The 17,931-nt window shown below is 56.4% G+C and overlaps 1 protein-coding gene across 1 annotated transcript in view; it reads right to left on the bottom strand.

Moving 5' to 3' along the window:
• Nucleotides 1-17,931, bottom strand: part of VPS52 (VPS52 subunit of GARP complex) — a 68,850-nt gene that overhangs the window by 24,156 nt on the left and 26,763 nt on the right. Inside the window, exons 7-11 of the mRNA XM_085532665.1 lie at nucleotides 16,669-16,769; nucleotides 8,653-8,785; nucleotides 7,853-7,910; nucleotides 3,687-3,820; nucleotides 50-205 (exon numbers count right to left, since the gene is read on the bottom strand). Of these exons, the coding sequence (XP_085388791.1) occupies nucleotides 50-205; nucleotides 3,687-3,820; nucleotides 7,853-7,910; nucleotides 8,653-8,785; nucleotides 16,669-16,769 (582 nt within the window). The remainder of the gene's footprint in view (nucleotides 1-49; nucleotides 206-3,686; nucleotides 3,821-7,852; nucleotides 7,911-8,652; nucleotides 8,786-16,668; nucleotides 16,770-17,931) is intronic.

Genomic DNA, 17,931 nt, shown 5'->3' on the forward strand with positions numbered 1-17,931 from the left:
ATAGACCCCATAGGACCCAATAGACCCCATAGGACCCCATAGGACCCACGAGGAACATGTTTAGGGTCCTGCCCATGACGTCCCCATAGAGTTTCATGGCGTCTCCCCCCGACACAGCGAAGAAGTCGCACAGGAACAGGAACTCGCGGCAGCTGTTGTCGACCAGCGCGTAGTGCTGGCTGCGGAACAGGGCCTCAAACGGGTACTATAAGGTCAAAGGTCAAAGGTTAGGCCCTAAAGGTCAAAGGTCAAACCCTAAGGGGTCAAGGGTCAGACCCTAAGAGGTCAAAGGTTAAAGGGTCGTTAGGGTCAGGGGTGGGGTTATGGGGGAAGGTATGGGGTTATGGGGTGGCTGCGGAACAGGGCCTCAAACGGGTACTGCGGGGTCAGAGGGCAAAGGTTAGGCCCTAAGGTCAAAGGTCAGACCCTAAAGGTCAAAGGTTAAAGGGTCGTTAGGGTCTGGGGTGGGGTTATGGGCCTCAAACGGGTACTAAAGGGCAGGGGTCACAGGTCATACCCTAGGGGTCAAAGGTCAGACCCTAAAAGGTCAAAGGGGGGGGGGCTACGGGGTCACTTCCAGGTCAATGTGCGATTTTACAGGGTCACTTCCGGGTCAATCTATGGGGGGGGGGGGGGGGGAGGAAGGGTTATGAAGTCACTTCCGGGTCAATCGAATCGGGGGGGGGGGGGTTATGGGGTTATTTCCGGGTCAATCTATGGGGGGTTATGGGGTTACTTCCGGGTCATTCTAAGTCTGAAGGCGGGGGGGGGCGGGGGTTCAGAGTCACTTCCGGGTCTATGGGGTGGGTTCAGTGTCACTTCCGGGTTTATGGGGTTAGTTCGGGTCACTTCCGGGCCTATGGGGTCACTTCCGGGTCTATGGGGGTGGGTTCGTGGTCACTTCCGGGTCTATGGGGTCACTTCCGGGTCTATGGGGTGGGTTCAGGGTCACTTCCGGGTCTATGGGGTCACTTCCGGGTCTATAGAGTGACTTCAGGGTCACTTCCGGGTCTATGGGGTGGGTTCAGGGTCACTTCCGGGTCTATGGGGTCACTTCCGGGTCTATGGGGGAGGGTTCAGTGTCACTTCCGGGTCTATGGGGTCACTTCCGGGTCTATGGGGTGGGTTCAGCGTCACTTCCGGGTCTATGGGGGTCACTTCCGGGTCTATGGGGCGGGTTCGGGGTCACTTCCGGGTCTATGGGGTCACTTCCGGGTCTATGGGGTGGGTTCAGCGTCACTTCCGGGTCTATGGGGTCACTTCCGGGTCTATAGGGTGACTTCAGGGTCACTTCCGGGTCTATGGGGGTGGATTGAGGGTCACTTCCGGGTCTATGGGGTGGGTTCAGGGTCACTTCCGGGTCTATGGGGGTGGGTTCAGGGTCACTTCCGGGTCTATGGGGGTGGGTTGAGCGTCACTTCCGGGTCTATGGGGTGACTTCAGGGTCACTTCCGGGTCTATGGGGGTGGATTCAGTGTCACTTCCGGGTCTATGGGGCGGGTTCAGCGTTACTTTCGGGTCTATGGGGTCACTTCCGGGTCTATGGGGTGGGTTCAGGGTCACTTCCGGGTCTATGGGGTCACTTCCGGGTCTATAGAGTGACTTCAGGGTCACTTCCGGGTCTATAGCGTGACTTCAGGGTCACTTCCGGGTCTATGGGGGTGGGTTCAGCGTCACTTCCGGGTCTATGGGGTGGGTTCAGTGTCACTTCCGGGTCTATGGGGTCACTTCCGGGTCTATGGGGGTGGGTTCAGTGTCACTTCCGGGTCTATGGGGGTGACTTCAGTGTCACTTCCGGGTCTATGGGGTGGGTTCAGGGTCACTTCCGGGTCTATAGGGGTGGATTGAGGGTCACTTCCGGGTCTATGGGGTCACTTCCGGGTTTATGGGGTTAGTTCAGGGTCACTTCCGGGTCTATGGGGTGGGTTCAGTGTCACTTCCGGGTCTATGGGGGTGGATTGAGGGTCACTTCCGGGTCTATGGGGGTGGGTTCAGTGTCACTTCCGGGTCTATGGGGCGGGTTCAGTGTCACTTCCGGGTCTATGGGGTCACTTCCGGGTCTATGGAGTGACTTCAGGGTCACTTCCGGGTCTATGGGGTCACTTCCGGGTCTATGGGGGTGGGTTCAGGATCACTTCCGGGTCTCTGGGGTCACTTCCGGGTCTATAGCGTGACTTCAGGGTCACTTCCGGGTCTATGGGGTGGATTCAGTGTCACTTCCGGGTCTATGGGGCGGGTTCAGCATCACTTCCGGGTCTATGGGGTCACTTCCGGGTCTATAGCGTGACTTCAGGGTCACTTCCGGGTCTATGGGGGTGGGTTCAGCGTCACTTCCGGGTCTATGGGGTGGGTTCAGTGTCACTTCCGGGTCTATGGGGTCACTTCCGGGTCTATGGGGGTGGGTTCAGTGTCACTTCCGGGTCTATGGGGGTGACTTCAGGGTCACTTCCGGGTCTATGGGGGTGGGTTCAGGGTCACTTCCGGGTCTATGGGTCACTTCCGGGTCTATGGGGTGGGTTCATGGTCACTTCCGGGTCTATGGGGTTAGTTCGGGTCACTTCCGGGTCTATGGGGTCACTTCCGGGTCTATGGGGTGGGTTCAGCGTCACTTCCGGGTCTATGGGGGTGGATTGAGGGTCACTTCCGGGTCTATGGGGTGGGTTCAGTGTCACTTCCGGGTCTATGGGGTTAGTTCGGGTCACTTCCGGGTCTATGGGGTCACTTCCGGGTCTATAGAGTGACTTCAGGGTCACTTCCGGGTCTAAGGGGTGAGTTCAGGGTCACTTCCGGGTCTATGGGGGTGGATTGAGGTTCACTTCCGGGTCTACGGGGGTGGGTTCTGCGTCACTTCCGGGTCTATGGGTCACTTCCGGGTCTATGGGGTGGGTTCAGGGTCACTTCCGGGTCTATGGGGTGGGTTCAGCGTCACTTCCGGGTCTATGGGGTCACTTCCGGGTCTATGGGGTGGGTTCAGTGTCACTTCCGGGTCTATGGGGTTAGTTCGGGTCACTTCCGGGTCTATGGGGTCACTTCCGGGTCTATGGGGTGGGTTCAGCGTCACTTCCGGGTCTATGGGGTCACTTCCGGGTCTACGGGGGTGGGTTCAGGGTCACTTCCGGGTCTATGGGGTCACTTCCGGGTCTATAGGGCGGGTTCAGAATCACTTCCGGGTCTATGGGGGTGGATTGAGGGTCACTTCCGGGTCTATGGGGTCACTTCCGGGTCTATGGGGTGGGTTCAGAGTCACTTCCGGGTCTATGGGGTCACTTCCGGGTCTATAGGGTGGGTTCAGGGTCACTTCCGGGTCTATGGGGGTGGATTGAGGGTCACTTCCGGGTCTATGGGGTCACTTCCGGGTCTATGGGGGTGGGTTCAGTGTCACTTCCGGGTCTATGGGGTGGGTTCAGGGTCACTTCCGGGTCTATGGGGGAGGGTTCAGGGTCACTTCCGGGTCTATGGGGTCACTTCCGGGTCTATGGGGTGACTTCAGTGTCACTTCCGGGTCTATGGGGGTGGATTGAGGGTCACTTCCGGGTCTATGGGGTCACTTCCGGGTCTATGGGGGTTAGTTCAAGGTCACTTCCGGGTCTATGGGGTCACTTCCGGGTCTATGGGGTGGGTTCATGGCTACTTCCGGGTGTATGGGGGTGTGTAATGGCTTCATTTCCGGGTTATATGTCACTGACCCGGATGTCCCCTCGCTGTGCCGCGTGCGGGACGATGATGGGCGCCTCCAGCTCCGCGCCGCCCAACAGCGCCCCCCGGTGACCGAGAGTGAAAACGGTGTTACGGGAACGGAGGGACGGCTTCGAGAAAAAGCCTATGGGGGGTGTTAAGGGGTAATGGGCTCATATAGGGGTATATGGGGTTATATGGGGGGATATGGGGGGATATGAGGGAGATATGGGGGGATATGGGGTTATATGGGGGGATATGGGGTTATATGGGGTTATATGGGGGGATATGGGGTTATATGGGGTTATATGGGGTTATATGGGGGGATATGGGGTTATATGGGGTTATATGGGGGGATATATGGGGTTATATGGGGTTATATGGGGGGATATATGGGGTTATATGGGGGGATATGGGGTTATATGGGGTTATATGGGGTTATATGGGGTTATATGGGGGGATATGGGGTTATATGGGGTTATATGGGGTTATATGGGGGGATATGGGGTTATATGGGGGGATATGGGGCTGCTATGGGGTTATATGGGGGGATATGGGGTTATATGGGGGTATATGGTGGGTATGGGGATATATGGGGTTATATGGGGTTATATGGGGTTATATGGGGTTATATGGGGTTATATGGGGGGATATGGGGTTATATGGGGGGATATGGGGGGATATGGGGTTATATGGGGGGATATGGGGGATAAATGGAGTTATATGGGGGGATATGGGGTTATATGGGGGGGATATGGGGTTATATGGGGGGATATGGGGTTATATGGGGGGTTATATGGGGTGTTATGGGGGGATATGGGGTTACGGGAACAGAGGGACGGCTTCGAGAAAAAGCCTATGGGGGATGTTAAGGGGTAATGGACTCATATAGGGCTGATAGAATGGGGGATATGGGGTTATATGGGGTTATATGGGGGGATAGGGGGGGATATGGGGTTATAGGGGGGGATATAGGGGGGTTATATGGGGTTATATGGGGGGATATGGGGTTATATGGGGGGATATGGGGTTATATGGGGGATATGGGGTTATATGGGGTTATATGGGGTTATAGGGGGGTTATATGGGGTTATATGGGGGGATATGGGGTTATATGGGGGGGATATGGGGTTATATGGGGGGATATGGGGGTTATATGGGGTTATATGGGGGGATATGGGGGGATATGGGGTTATATGGGGGGATATGGGGGTTATATGGGGTTATATGGGGGGATATGGGGGGATATGGGGTTATATGGGGGTATATGGGGTTATATGGGGGGATATAGGGGGGTATATGGGGGGATATGGGGTTATATGGGGGGATATGGGGTTATATGGGGGGTTATATGGGGTTATATGGGGGGATATGGGGGAATATGGGGTTATAGGGGGGGATATGGGGTTATAGGGGGGGATATGGGGCAGATATAGGGCTGATATAGGGCAGCTATGGGGTTATATGGGGGGATATGGGGGGATATGGGGTTATATGGGGGGATATGGGGGGATATGGGGTTATATGGGGGGTATGGGGTTATATGGGGGGGGTATGGGGTTATAGGGGGGTTATATGGGGGGATATGGGGGGATATGGGGGGATATGGGGCAGATATAGGGCTGATATGGGGCAGCTATGGGGTTATATGGGGGGATATGGGGGGGGTATGGGGTTCTATGGGGTTATATGGGGGGATATGGGGCGTTATGGGGTTATATGGGGGGATATGGGGTTATATGGGGGGATATGAGGGATATAGGGGGGATATAGGGGGATATGGGGGGATATGGGGTTATATGGGGGGATATGGGGGGAATATGTGGTTATATGGGGGGATATGGGGTTATATGGGGTTATATGGGGTTATATGGGGTTATATGGGGTGTATGGGGTTATATGGGGGGATATGGGGTTACATGGGGGGATATGAGGGATATAGGGGGGATATAGGGGGATATGGGGTTGTATGGGGGGATATGGGGTTATATGGGGGCATATGGGGCAGCTATGGGGTTATATGGGGGGATATGGGGTTATGGGGCAGATATAGGGCTGCTATGGGGCAGCTATGGGGTTATGTGGGGTTATGGGGGGATATGGGGGGATATGGGGTTATATGGGGGGTATGGGGTTATATGGGGGGGTATGGGGGGATATAAGGCAGATATAGGGCTGCTATGGGGATATGGGGCAGATATAGGACTGCTATGGGGTTATATGGGTTGTATGGGGGGATATGGGGTTATAGGGGGTTATATGGGGGGATATGGGGTTATATGGGGGGATATGAGGGGATATAGGGGTGTTATGGGGCAGATATAGGGCTGCTATGGGGCAGCTATGGGGTTATATGGGGTGTTATGGGGTGATATGGGGGATATAGGTAGTTATGGGGGGGATGTAGGAAGTTATGGGGGGGATATGGGGTTATATGGGGTTATATGGGGGGATATGGGGGGATATGGGGTTATATGGGGGGTATGGGGGGATATGGGGCAGATATAGGGCTGCTATGGAGTTATATGGGGGGATATGGGGTTATATGGGGGGTTATATGGGGGGATATGGGGTTATATGGGGGGATATGGGGTTATATGGGGGGATATGGGGGGATATAAGGGGGATATGGGGTATATGGGGGGATATGGGGTTATATGGGGTTATATGGGGGGATATGGGGGATATGGGGTTATATGGGGGGATATGGGGGGATATGGGGTTATATGGGGGGATATGGGGTTATATGGGGGGATATGGGGTTGTATGGGGTTATATGGGGGGATATGGGGGGATATGGGGTTATATGGGGTTATAGGGGGGATATGGGGTTATATGGGGGGATATGGGGTTATATGGGGGATATGGGGGGATATGGGGTTATATAGGGGGATATGGGGTTATAGGGGGGATATGGGGTTATATGGGGGGATATGAGGGATATAGGGGGGATATAGGGGGATATGGGGGGATATAGGGGGGGTATGGGGTTATATGGGGTAACGGGAACGGAGGGAAGGCTTCGAGAAAAAGCCTATGGGGGGTGTTAAGGGGTAATGGGCTCATATAGGGGTATATGGGGGAATATGGGGTTATAGGGGGTTATATGGGGGGATATGGGGGGATATGGGGGGATATGGGGGGATATGGGGTTATATGGGGGGATATGGGGTTATGGGTTATATGGGGGGATATGGGGTTATATGGGGGATATGGGGGGATATGGGGTTATAGGGGGGATATGGGGTTATATGGGGGGATATGGGGGGATATGGGGTTATATGGGGGGATATGGGGGGATATGGGGCAGATATAGGGCTGCTATGGGGTGTTATGGGGTTATATGGGGGGGGATATGGGGTTATATGGGGGGATATGGGGTGGTATGGGGGCATATGGGGTTATATGGGAGGGATAGGGGGATATGGGGTGTTATGGGGGGATATGAGGGGATATGGGGTTATATGGGGGGATATGGGGTTATATGGGGGATATGAGGGGATATAGGGGTGTTATGGGGCAGATATAGGGCTGCTATGGGGTTATATGGGGCAGCTATGGGGTTATATGGGGGGATATGTGGTTATATGGGGGGATATGGGGTTATATGGGGTTATATGGGGGGATATAGGGGGATATGAGGGGATATGGGGGGGGTATGGGGTTATAGGGGGGTTATATGGGGTTATATGGGGGGATATGGGGTTATATGGGGGGATATGGGGTTATATGGGGGGATATGGGGTTATATGGGGGGATATAGGGGGTATATAGGGTTGTATGGGGTGTTATGGGGTTATATAGGGGGATATGGGGAGATATGGGGGGATATGGGGTGTTATGGGGTTATATGGGTGGGATATGGGGGAGATATGGGGGGATATGGGGTTATATGGGGTTATATGGGGGGATATGGGGTTTTATGGGGCAAATATAGGGCTGCTATGGGGTTATGGGGCAGCTATGGGGTTATATAGGGGGATATGGGGGGATATGGGGTTATATGGGGGGATATGGGGGGATATGGGGTTATATGGGGGGATATGGGGGGATATGGGGTTATATGGGGGGGATATGGGGGTTATATGGGGTTATATGGCGTTATATGGGGTGTTATGGGTTTATATGGAGTTATATGGGTCGCTATGGGGCGCTATGGGGCCGTCATTAAGGATATCTTTCCTGGCCGTGTCCTCCACCCCCATCAGATCGTCCTTGTCGGCCACCTCCTCGAACTGGGGGGATTTGGGGCATTTTGAGGGGGTTTAGGGGGGATTTGGGGGTCTAAAGTGCCCCCATCTCCCCTCTTAGGACCCCCCAGACCCCCCAAATCCCTCCTTGGGACCCCCAAACCCCCCTATAATCACCATAAACACCCCCAAGCCCCCTATTATCACCATAAACCCCCCCATCTGCCCCCAAACCCCCCTATAATCCCCCCCAATCCCCCCATAATTACCCCAAAGCCCCCTATAACCCCCCAAATCCCCCCTATCTGTCCCCAAAGCCCCCCTATAATCACCCCAAACCCCCCCTAAGACCCCAAATAACCCCCCCAAAGACCCCCATAGATCCTCTATCTGCCCCCAAACCTCCCTATAATCACCCCAAAGCCCCCTATAATCACCCTAAACCCCCCCTAGACCCTCCAAGACCCCCCAAACCCCCCCTAGACCCCCAAGCCCCCATATACTCACCCCAAACCCCCCCAAGCCCCCCTATAACCCCCCAATTCCCCCCTATATGCCCCCAAATCCCCCCTATATGCCCCCTAAGACCCCCTAAACCCCCCCAGATCCGCCCTAAGGCCCCCTATAGCCCCCCAGGACCCCCCCAAAGACCCCCTAGACCCCCCAAATCCCCCCTATATGCCCCCAAATTCCCCCCAAAACCCCCCTAAGACCCCCTAGATCCCCCCAAACCCCCCCTAAGACCCCCTATAACCCCCCCCAAAGCCCCCCTAGACCCCCCCCCAACCTGCAGCTTCATGAGCCTTGCAGTGTAGGCCTTGAAGTAGGACAGGTAGATCTTGCTCATGGTGTCCACGTATTGATCCCTCACCTCCTGAGCTGCCGCCCGCTCATTGCCCAGCAGGAACAGGTAGAAATACCTGGGTATGGGGGGGGGGGGGTGTCATTTTGGGGGGGTTTGGGGGGGTTTTGGGGGCATTTTGGGGGGGTTTAGGGGGGATTTGGGGTCTAAAGAAGGGGGAGGGGGGTTGGGGGTCGTTTTGGGGGGGTATAGGGGGGATTTGGGGGGGTTTAAGGGGGGGTATTAATGGGGTTGGGGGTCTAAAGATGGGGGAGATGGGATTTGGGGGGGGGGTCGGCATTTTTGGGGGGTTTGAGGGTCATTTTGGGGGCATTTTGGGGGGGTATTAATGGGGTTGGGGGTCTAAAGAAGAAGGAGATGGGATTTGGGGGGGGTTTGGGGGGGATTTGGGGGCATTTTGGGGGGGTTTAGGGGGGATTTGGGGGTCTAAAGAAGGGGGAGGGGGGTTGGGGGTCATTTTGGGGGGGTTTGGGGGGGATTTGGGGGGCTTAGTGGGGATTTGGGGGTCTAAAGAAGGGGGAGGGGGGTTGGGGGTCATTTTGGGGGGGTTTGGGGGGGATTTGGGGTCAATTTGGGGGGATTTGGGGGTCTAAAGAAGGGGGAGGGGGGTTGGGGGTCATTTTGGGGGGGTTTGGGGGGGATTCGAGGGTATTTTGGGGGGGTTTGGGGGGGATATGAGGGGGTTGGGGGGGGTTGGGGGTCTAAATAAAGAGGAGGGGGGTTGGGGTTCGTTTTGGGGGGGTTTAGGGGGGATTTGGGGGGGTTTGGGGGACCTAGGGGGATATTAATGGGGTTAGGGGTCTAAAGATGGGGGAGATGGGATTTGGGGGGGGGGTCGGCATTTTGGGGGACTTTGGGGGGGATTTGGAGGGGTTTAGGGGGGGTATTAATGGGGTTGGGGGTCTAAAGAAGGGGGAGATGGGGGTTGGGGGTCGTTTTGGGGGGGTTTGGGGGGGATTTGGGGGTCTAAAGAAGGGGGAAATGGGGGTTGGGGGTCGTTTTGGGGGGGTTTAGGGAGGATTTGGGGTCATTTTGGGGGTCTAAAGATGGGGGAGGGGGGTTGGGGGTCGTTTTGAGGGGTATAGGGGGAATTTGGGGGGGTTTTGGGGGCATTTTGGGGGGGTTTAGGGGAGATTTGGGGTCTAAAGAAGGGGGAGATGGGATTTGGGGGGGGTTGGGGGTCATTTTGGGGGGGTTTGGGGGGGATTCGAGGGTATTTTGGGGGGGGTTTGGGGGGTTTAAAGATGGGGGAGATGGGATTTGGGGGGGTTAGGGGGGATTGGGGGTCATTTTGGGGGGGTTTAGGGGGGATTTGGGGGCATTTTGGGGGGGTTAGGGGGGATTTGGGGTCTAAAGAAGGGGGAGATGGGATTTGGGGGGGGTTGGGGGTCATTTTGGGGGGGTTTATGGGGGATTTGGGGGCATTTTGGGGGGGTTTATGGGGGATTTGGGGTCTAAAGAAGGGGGAGATGGGATTTGGGGGGGGTTGGGGGTCATTTTGGGGGGGTTTGGGGGTCATTTTGGGGGCATTTTGAGGGGGTTTAGGGGGAATTTGGGGTCTAAAGAAGGGGGAGATGGGATTTGGGGGGGGTTTAGGGGGTATTTGGGGGCATTCTGGAGGGGGGTTGGGGGTCTAAAGAAGGAAGAGATGGGGGTTGGGGGTCATTTTGGGGGGGTTTTGGGGGATTTGGGGGCATTTAGGGGGGATTTAGGGGGCATATGGGGGGTTTAGGGGGGATTTGGGGGGATTTAGGGGGGAATATGGGGGATTTGGGGGTATTTTGTGGGGGTTTAGGGGGGATTTAGGGGGGGTTGGGGGGATCTAGGGGAGGTATTAATGGGGTTGGGGGTCTAAAGAAGAAGGAGATGGGATTTGGGGGGGGTTTGGGGGGGATTTTGGGGCATTTTGGGGGGGTTTAGGGGGGATTTGGGGGTCTAAAGAAGGGGGAGGGGGGTTGGGGGTCATTTTGGGGGGGTTTGGGGGGGATTCGAGGGTATTTTGGGGGGGTTTGGGGGGGGATATGAGGGGGTTGGGGGGGGGTTGGGGGTCTAAATAAAGAGGAGGGGGGTTGGGGGTCATTTTGGGGGTGTTTAGGGGGGATTTGGGGTCATTTTGGGGGGGTTTGGGGGGGATTTGGGGGTCTAAAGAAGGGGGAGATGGGATTTGGGGGGATTTGGGGGTCATTTTGGGGGGGTTTGGGGGGATTTGGGGGCAATCTGGGGGGGTATTAATGGGGTTGGGGGTCTAAAGAAGGGGGAGATGGGGGTTGGGGGTCGTTTTGGGGGGGGTTGGGGGGGATTTGGGGGTCTAAAGAAGGGGGAAATGGGGGTTGGGGGTCGTTTTGGGGGGGTTTAGGGAGGATTTGGGGTCATTTTGGGGGTCTAAAGATGGGGGAGGGGGGTTGGGGGTCGTTTTGGGGGGGGTTGGGGGGGATTTGGGGGCATTTTGGGGGGGTTTAGGGGGGATTTGGGGTCTAAAGAAGGGGGAGATGGGATTTGGGGGGGGTTTATGGGGGATTTGGGGGCATTTTGGGGGGGGGTTGGGGGTCTAAAGAAGGAAGAGATGGGGGTTGGGGGTCATTTTGGGGGGGTTTTGGGGGATTTGGGGGCATTTTGGGGGGATTTGGGGGCATTTTGGGGGGGCTTAGGGGGGATTTGGGGGGCGTTGGGGGGGTTTAGAGGGGATATGGGGGGGTTTAGGGGGGATTTGGGGGGATTTGGGGGGAATATGGGGGGTTTAGGGGGGATATGGGGGGATTTAGGGGGAATATGGGGGGTTTAGGGGGGATTTGGGGGGAATATGGGGGGTTTAGGGGGGATTTGGGGGGAATATGGGGGGTTTAGGGGGGATTTGGGGGGATTTGGGGGGAATATGGGGGGTTTAGGGGGGATTTGGGGGGATTTAGGGGGGATATGGGGGGTTTAGGGGGGATTTGGGGGGAATATGGGGGGTTTAGGGGGGATTTGGGGGGAATATGGGGGGTTTAGGGGGGATTTGGGGGGAATATGGGGGGTTTAGGGGGGATTTGGGGACATTTTGGGTGGGTTTAGGGGGGATTTGGGGACATTTTGGGTGGGTTTAGGGGGGATTTGGGGGGGTTTAGAGGGGATATGGGGGGAATATGGGGGGTATAGGGGGGATTTGGGGGGAATATGGGGGGTTTAGGGGGGATTTGGGGGGAATATGGGGGGTTTAGGGGGGATTTGGGGGGATTTAGGGGGAATATGGGGGGTTTAGGGGGGATTTGGGGGGGTTTGGGGTCAAATTGGGGGTCATTTAGGGGGGATTTGGGGACATTTTGGGGGGGTTTTGGGGGTCTAAAGAAGGGGGAGATGGGATTTGGGGGGTGTTGGGGGTCATTTTGGGGGGGTTAGGGGGGATTTGGGGGCATTTATGGGGGTTTTGGGGGGTCTAAAGATGGGGGAGATGGGATTTGGGGGGGTTTGGGGGGGATCTGGGGGCATTTTGGGGTCATTTTGGGGGGGTTTAGGGGAGATTTGGGGGTCTAAAGAAGGGGGATATGGGGGTTGGGGGTGATTTTGGGGGGGTTTGAGGGGGATATGGGGGGATTTAGGGGGGATATGGGGGGATTGGGGGTCATTTTGGGGGGGTTTGGGGGAAATTTGGGGGCATTTTGGGGGGGTTTAGGGGGGATTTGGGGTCTAAAGAAGGGGGAGATGGGATTTGGGGGGGGTTTAGGGGGGATTTGGGGGGGTTTGGGGGTCATTTTGGGGGCATTTTGGGGGGGTTTGAGGGGGATTTGGGGGCATTTTGGGGGGGTTTGGGGGCATTTTGGGGGGGCTTAGGGGGGATTTGGGGGGGGTTGGGGGGGTTTAGGGGGGATATGGGGGGATTTAGGGGGAATATGGGGGGAATATGGGGGGTTTAGGGGGGATTTGGGGGGATTTGGGAAGAATATGGGGGGTTTAGGGGGGATTTGGGGGGAATATGGGGGGTTTAGGGGGGATTTGGGGGGATTTAGGGGGGGTTTAGGGGGGATTTGGGGGGATTTAGGGGGAATATGGGGGGTTTAGGGGGGATTTGGGGGTCTAAATAAGGGGGAAATGTGGGTTGGGGGTCGTTTTGGGGGGGTTTAGGGAGGATTTGGGGTCATTTTGGGGGTCTAAAGATGGGGGAGGGGGGTTGGGGGTCGTTTTGGGGGGGTTTAGGGGGGATTTCGGGGGGTTTGGGGGGGTATTAATGGGGTTGGGGGTCTAAAGATGGGGGAAATGGGATTTGGGGGGGTTGGGGGTCATTTTGGGGGGGTTTGGGGGTCATTTTGGGGGTATTTTGGGGGGGTTTGAGGGGGATTTGGGGGTCTAAAGAAAGAGGGGGTGTTGGGGGTCATTTTGGGGGGGGGTTTGTGATCATTTTGGGGGGGTTTAGGGGGGATTTGGGGGGGTTTCGGGGTCTAAAGAAGGGGGAGGGGGGTTGGGGGTCATTTTGGGGGGGGGGTTGGGGGGGATTTGGGGGGGGTTAGGGGGGGTTAGAGGGGATATGGGGGGGTTAAGGGGGGATATGGGGTATTTAGGGGGGATTTGGGGGGGGTTGGAGGGATCTAGGGGGGGTATTAATGGGGTTGGGGGTCTAAAGATGGGGGAGATGGGATTTGGGGGGGGTTAGGGGGGATTGGGGGTCATTTTGGGGGGGTTTAGAGGGATTTGGGGGGGGTTGGGGGGGTTTAGAGGGGATATGGGGGGGTTTTGGGGGGATATGGGGGATTTGGGGCTATTTTGTGGGGGTTTAGGGGAAATTTAGGGGGGGGGTTGGGGGGATTTAGGGGGGATATAGGGGGATTGGGGGTCATTTTGGGGGGGTTTTGGGGGGACTTGGGGGGCTTTTGGGGGGATATGGGGGGGGATATGGGGGGTTTGGGGGTCTAAAGAAGGGAGAGATGGGATTTGGGGGGGTTTATTGGTCATTTTGGGGGGTTTAGGGGGGATTTGGGGGGGGTTGGGGGGGTTTAGAGGGGATATGGGGGGGTTTAGGGGGGATATGGGGGATTTGGGGGTATTTTGTGGGGGTTTAGGGGGGATTTAGGGGGGGGTTGGGGGGATCTAGGGGGGGTATTAATGGGGTTGGGGGTCTAAAGATGGGGGAGATGGGATTTGGGGGGGGTTAGGGGGGATTGGGGGTCATTTTGGGGGGGTTTAGAGGGATTTGGGGGGGGTTGGGGGGTTTAGAGGGGATATGGGGGGGTTTTGGGGGGATATGGGGGATTTGGGGCTATTTTGTGGGGGTTTAGGGGAAATTTAGGGGGGGGGTTGGGGGGATTTAGGGGGGATATAGGGGGATTGGGGGTCATTTTGGGGGGGTTTTGGGGGGACTTGGGGGGCTTTTGGGGGGATATGGGGGGGATTTAGGGGGAATATGGGGGGTTTACGGGGGATTTGGGGGGGTTGGGGGCGATCTATGGGGGGTATTAATGGGGTTGGGGGTCTAAAGAAGAAGGAGATGGGATTTGGGGGGGGGTTTGGGGGGGATTTGGGGGCATTTTGGGGGGGTTTGGAGAAGATTTGGGGGTCTAAAAAGGGGGAGGGGGGTTGGGGGTCGTTTTGGGGGGGGGTTGGGGGGGATTTAGGGGGGCTTAGGGGGGATTTGGGGGGGTTGGGGGGGTTTAGAGGGGATATGGGGGGGTTAAGGGGGCATATGGGGTATTTAGGGGGGATTTGGGGGGGGTTGGGGGGATCTAGGGGGGGTATTAATGGGGTTGGGGGTCTAAAGAAGGGGGAAATGGGGGTTGGGGGTCGTTTTGGGGGGGTTTAGGGAGGATTTGGGGTCATTTTGGGGGTCTAAAGAAGGGGGAGGGGGGTTGGGGGTCGTTTTGGGGGGGTTTAGGAAGGATTTGGGGGCATTTTGGGGGGGTTTAGGGGGGATTTGGGGTCTAAAGAAGGGAGAGATGGGATTTGGGGGGGTTTATTGGTCATTTTGGGGGGTTTAGGGGGGATTTGGGGTCATTTTGGGGGGGTTTGGGGGAATTTGGGGGTCTAAAGAAAGAGGGGGCGTTGGGGGTCATTTTGGGGGGGGGTTTGGGATCATTTTGGGGGGGGTTTAGGGGGGATTTGGGGGGGTTTTGGGGTCTAAAGAAGGGGGAGGGGGGTTGGGGTCATTTTGGGGGGGGGTTGGGGGGAATTTGGGGGCATTTATGGGGGTTTTGGGGGGATTTAGGGGGAATATGGGGGGTTTAGGGGGGATTTGGGGGGGTAGGGGGGTCATATTGGGGGGGTTTGGGGGGATTTGGGGGTATTTTGGGGGGGTTTGGGGGGTCTAAAGATGGGGGAGATGGGATTTGGGGGGGTTAGGGGGGATTGGGGGTCATTTTGGGGGGGTTTGGGGGGGATTTAGGGGCGTTTTGGGGGGGTTTAGGGGGGATTTGGGGTCTAAAGAAGGGGGAGATGGGATTTGGGGGGGGTTGGGGGTCATTTTGGGGGGGGTTGAGGGGGATTTGGGGGGCCTAGGGGGGTATTAATGGGGTTGGGGGTCTAAAGAAGGGGGAAATGGGGGTTGGGGGTCGTTTTGGGGGGGTTTAGGGGGGATTTGGGGGGGTTTGGGGGACCTAGGGGGATATTAATGGGGTTAGGGGTCTAAAGAAGGGAGAGATGGGATTTGGGAGGGGTTGGGGGTCATTTTGGGGGGGTTTAGGGGGGATTTGGGGGCATTTTGAGGGGATTTAGGGGGGCTATGGGGGCATTTTGGGGGGATTTAGGGGGGATATGGGGGGGTTTAGAGGGGATATGGGGGGGTTTAGGGGGGATTTGGGGGTATTTTGGGGGGGTTTATGGGGGATTTGGGGCCATTTTGGGGGGGATTTGGGGGTCTAAAGAAGGGGGAAGGGGGTTGGGGGTCGTTTTGGGGGGGTTTAGGGGGGATTTGGGGTCTAAAGAAGGGGGAGATGGGATTTGGGGGGGGGTGGGGGTCATTTTGGGGGGGTTTGGGGGGGATTCGAGGGTATTTTGGGGGGGTTTGGGGGGATATGAGGGGGTTGGGGGGGGTTGGGGGTCTAAATAAAGAGGAGGGGGGTTCGGGGTCTTTTTGGGGGTGTTTGGGGGGGATTTAGGGGGGATATGGGGGGGCTTAGGGAGGATTTGGGGGGGATATGGGGGGTTTAGAGGGGATATGGGGGGGTTAAGGAGGGATATGGGGTATTTAGGGGGGATTTGGGGGGGGTTGGGGGGATCTATGGGGGTATTAATGGGGTTGGGGGTCTAAAGAAGGGAGAGATGGGGGTTGGGGGTCGTTTTGGGGGGGTTTGGGGGGGTTTAGGGGGGATTTGGGGGCATTTTGGGGGGGTTTGGGGGGGATTTGGGGTCTAAAGAAGGGGGAGATGGGATTTGGGGGGGGTTTAGGGGGGATTTGGGGTCATTTTGGGGGGGATTTGGGGGTCTAAAGAAGGAAGAGATGGGGGTTGGGGGTCATTTTGGGGGGGTTTTGGGGGATTTGGGGACATTTTGGGTGGGTTTGGAGGGGATTTGGGGGCATTTTGGGGGGGCTTAGGGGGGATTTCGGGGGGGTTGGGGGGTTTAGAGGGGATATGGGAGGGTTTAGGGGGGATTTGGGGGGATTTTGGGGGGGTTTAGGGGGGATTTGGGGTATTTTGGGGGTCATTTTGGGGGGATTTGGGGTCATTTTGGGGGTCTAAAGATGGGGGAGATGGGATTTGGGGGGGTAGGGGGGATTTGTGGTATTTTGGGGTCATTTTGGGGGGTTTAGGGGGGATTTGGGGGGGGATTTGGGGGTCTAAAGAAGGGGGAGGGGGGTTTGGGGGGGATTTGGGGTCATTTTGGGGGGGTTTAGGGGGGATTTGGGGGTCTATAAAGGGGGTTGGGGTCTTAATGGGGTTTTGGGGGGGGTCTCTTATTTGGGGGGGGGTCTGTTATTTGGGGAGGGGTCTTTGGGGGGGTCTCTGTTATTTGGGGGGGGTCTTTGGGGGGGGTCCGTACCGGTATTTGAGCAGCGCCGTCTGTGGGATCTGGTAGTTGGTCATGGGGCGACGGAACGACGAGATCTTCTGTAGGATGAACTCACGGATCTTACACACGGCCTATGGGGGATACGGGGTTATGGGGCGCTATAGGGCACTCTATGGGGCACTATGGGTCTCTATTGGTCTCTATGGGATCACTGTGGGGTCACTATGGGGTCTCTATGGGGTCTCTATGGGTCGCTATGGGTCCCTATGGGTCCCTATGGGTCTCTATGGGTCCCTATGAGTTGCTATAGGGCACTCTATGGGTCGCTATAGGGCACTCTATGGGTCCCTATGGGTCGCTATGGGTCCCTATGGGTCCCTATGGGTCTCTATGGGTCCCTATGGGTCTCTATGGGTCTCTATGGGTCGCTATGGGTCCCTATGTGTCTCTATGTGATCACTGTGGGGTCACTATAGGGTCTCTATGGGGTCTCTATGGGGCGCTATGGGTCTCTATGGGTCCCTATGGGTCTCTATGGGTCTCTATGGGTCCCTATGGGTCTCTATGGGTCCTTATGGCTCTCTATGGGTCCCTATGGGTCCCTATAGGTCTCTATGTGTCTCTGTGGGTCACTATGGGGCAGTCTATGGGGCAGTCTATGGGGCAGTCTATGGGTCCCTATGGGTCTCTATGGGTCCCTATGTGTCTCTATGGGGTCACTATGGGGTCTCTATGGGGTCTCTATGGGGTCACTATGGGGTCTCTATGGGGCGCTATGGGTCTCTATGGGTCCCTATGGGTCCTTATGGCTCTCTATGGCTCTCTATGGGTCTCTATGGGTCCCTATGGGTCCCTATGGGTCTCTATGGGTCCTTATGGCTCTCTATGGCTCTCTATGGGTCTCTATGGGTCTCTATGGTTCCCTATGGGTCGCTATAGGGCACTCTATGGGTCGCTATGGGTCTCTATGGGTCTCTATGGGTCCTTATGGCTCTCTATGGGTCTCTATGGGTCCCTATGAGTTGCTATAGGGCACTCTATGGGTCGCTATAGAGCACTCTATGGGTCCCTATGGGTCGCTATGGGTCTCTATGGGTCTCTATGGGTCGCTATGGGTCTCTATGGGGTCACTATGGGGTCCCTATGTGTCTCCATGGGTCTCTATGAGTCCCTATGGGTCACTATGGGTCCCTATGGGTCTCTATGAGTCCCTATGGGTCTCTATGGGTCCCTATGAGTTGCTATAGGGCACTCTATGGGTCGCTATAGGGCACTCTATGGGACTCTATGGGT

The sequence above is a fragment of the Coturnix japonica genome, unplaced genomic scaffold, assembly GCF_054131305.1.
Source record: "Coturnix japonica strain WE unplaced genomic scaffold, WE-NBRP24 Scf050, whole genome shotgun sequence".
Taxonomy (NCBI): Eukaryota; Metazoa; Chordata; class Aves; order Galliformes; family Phasianidae; genus Coturnix; species Coturnix japonica.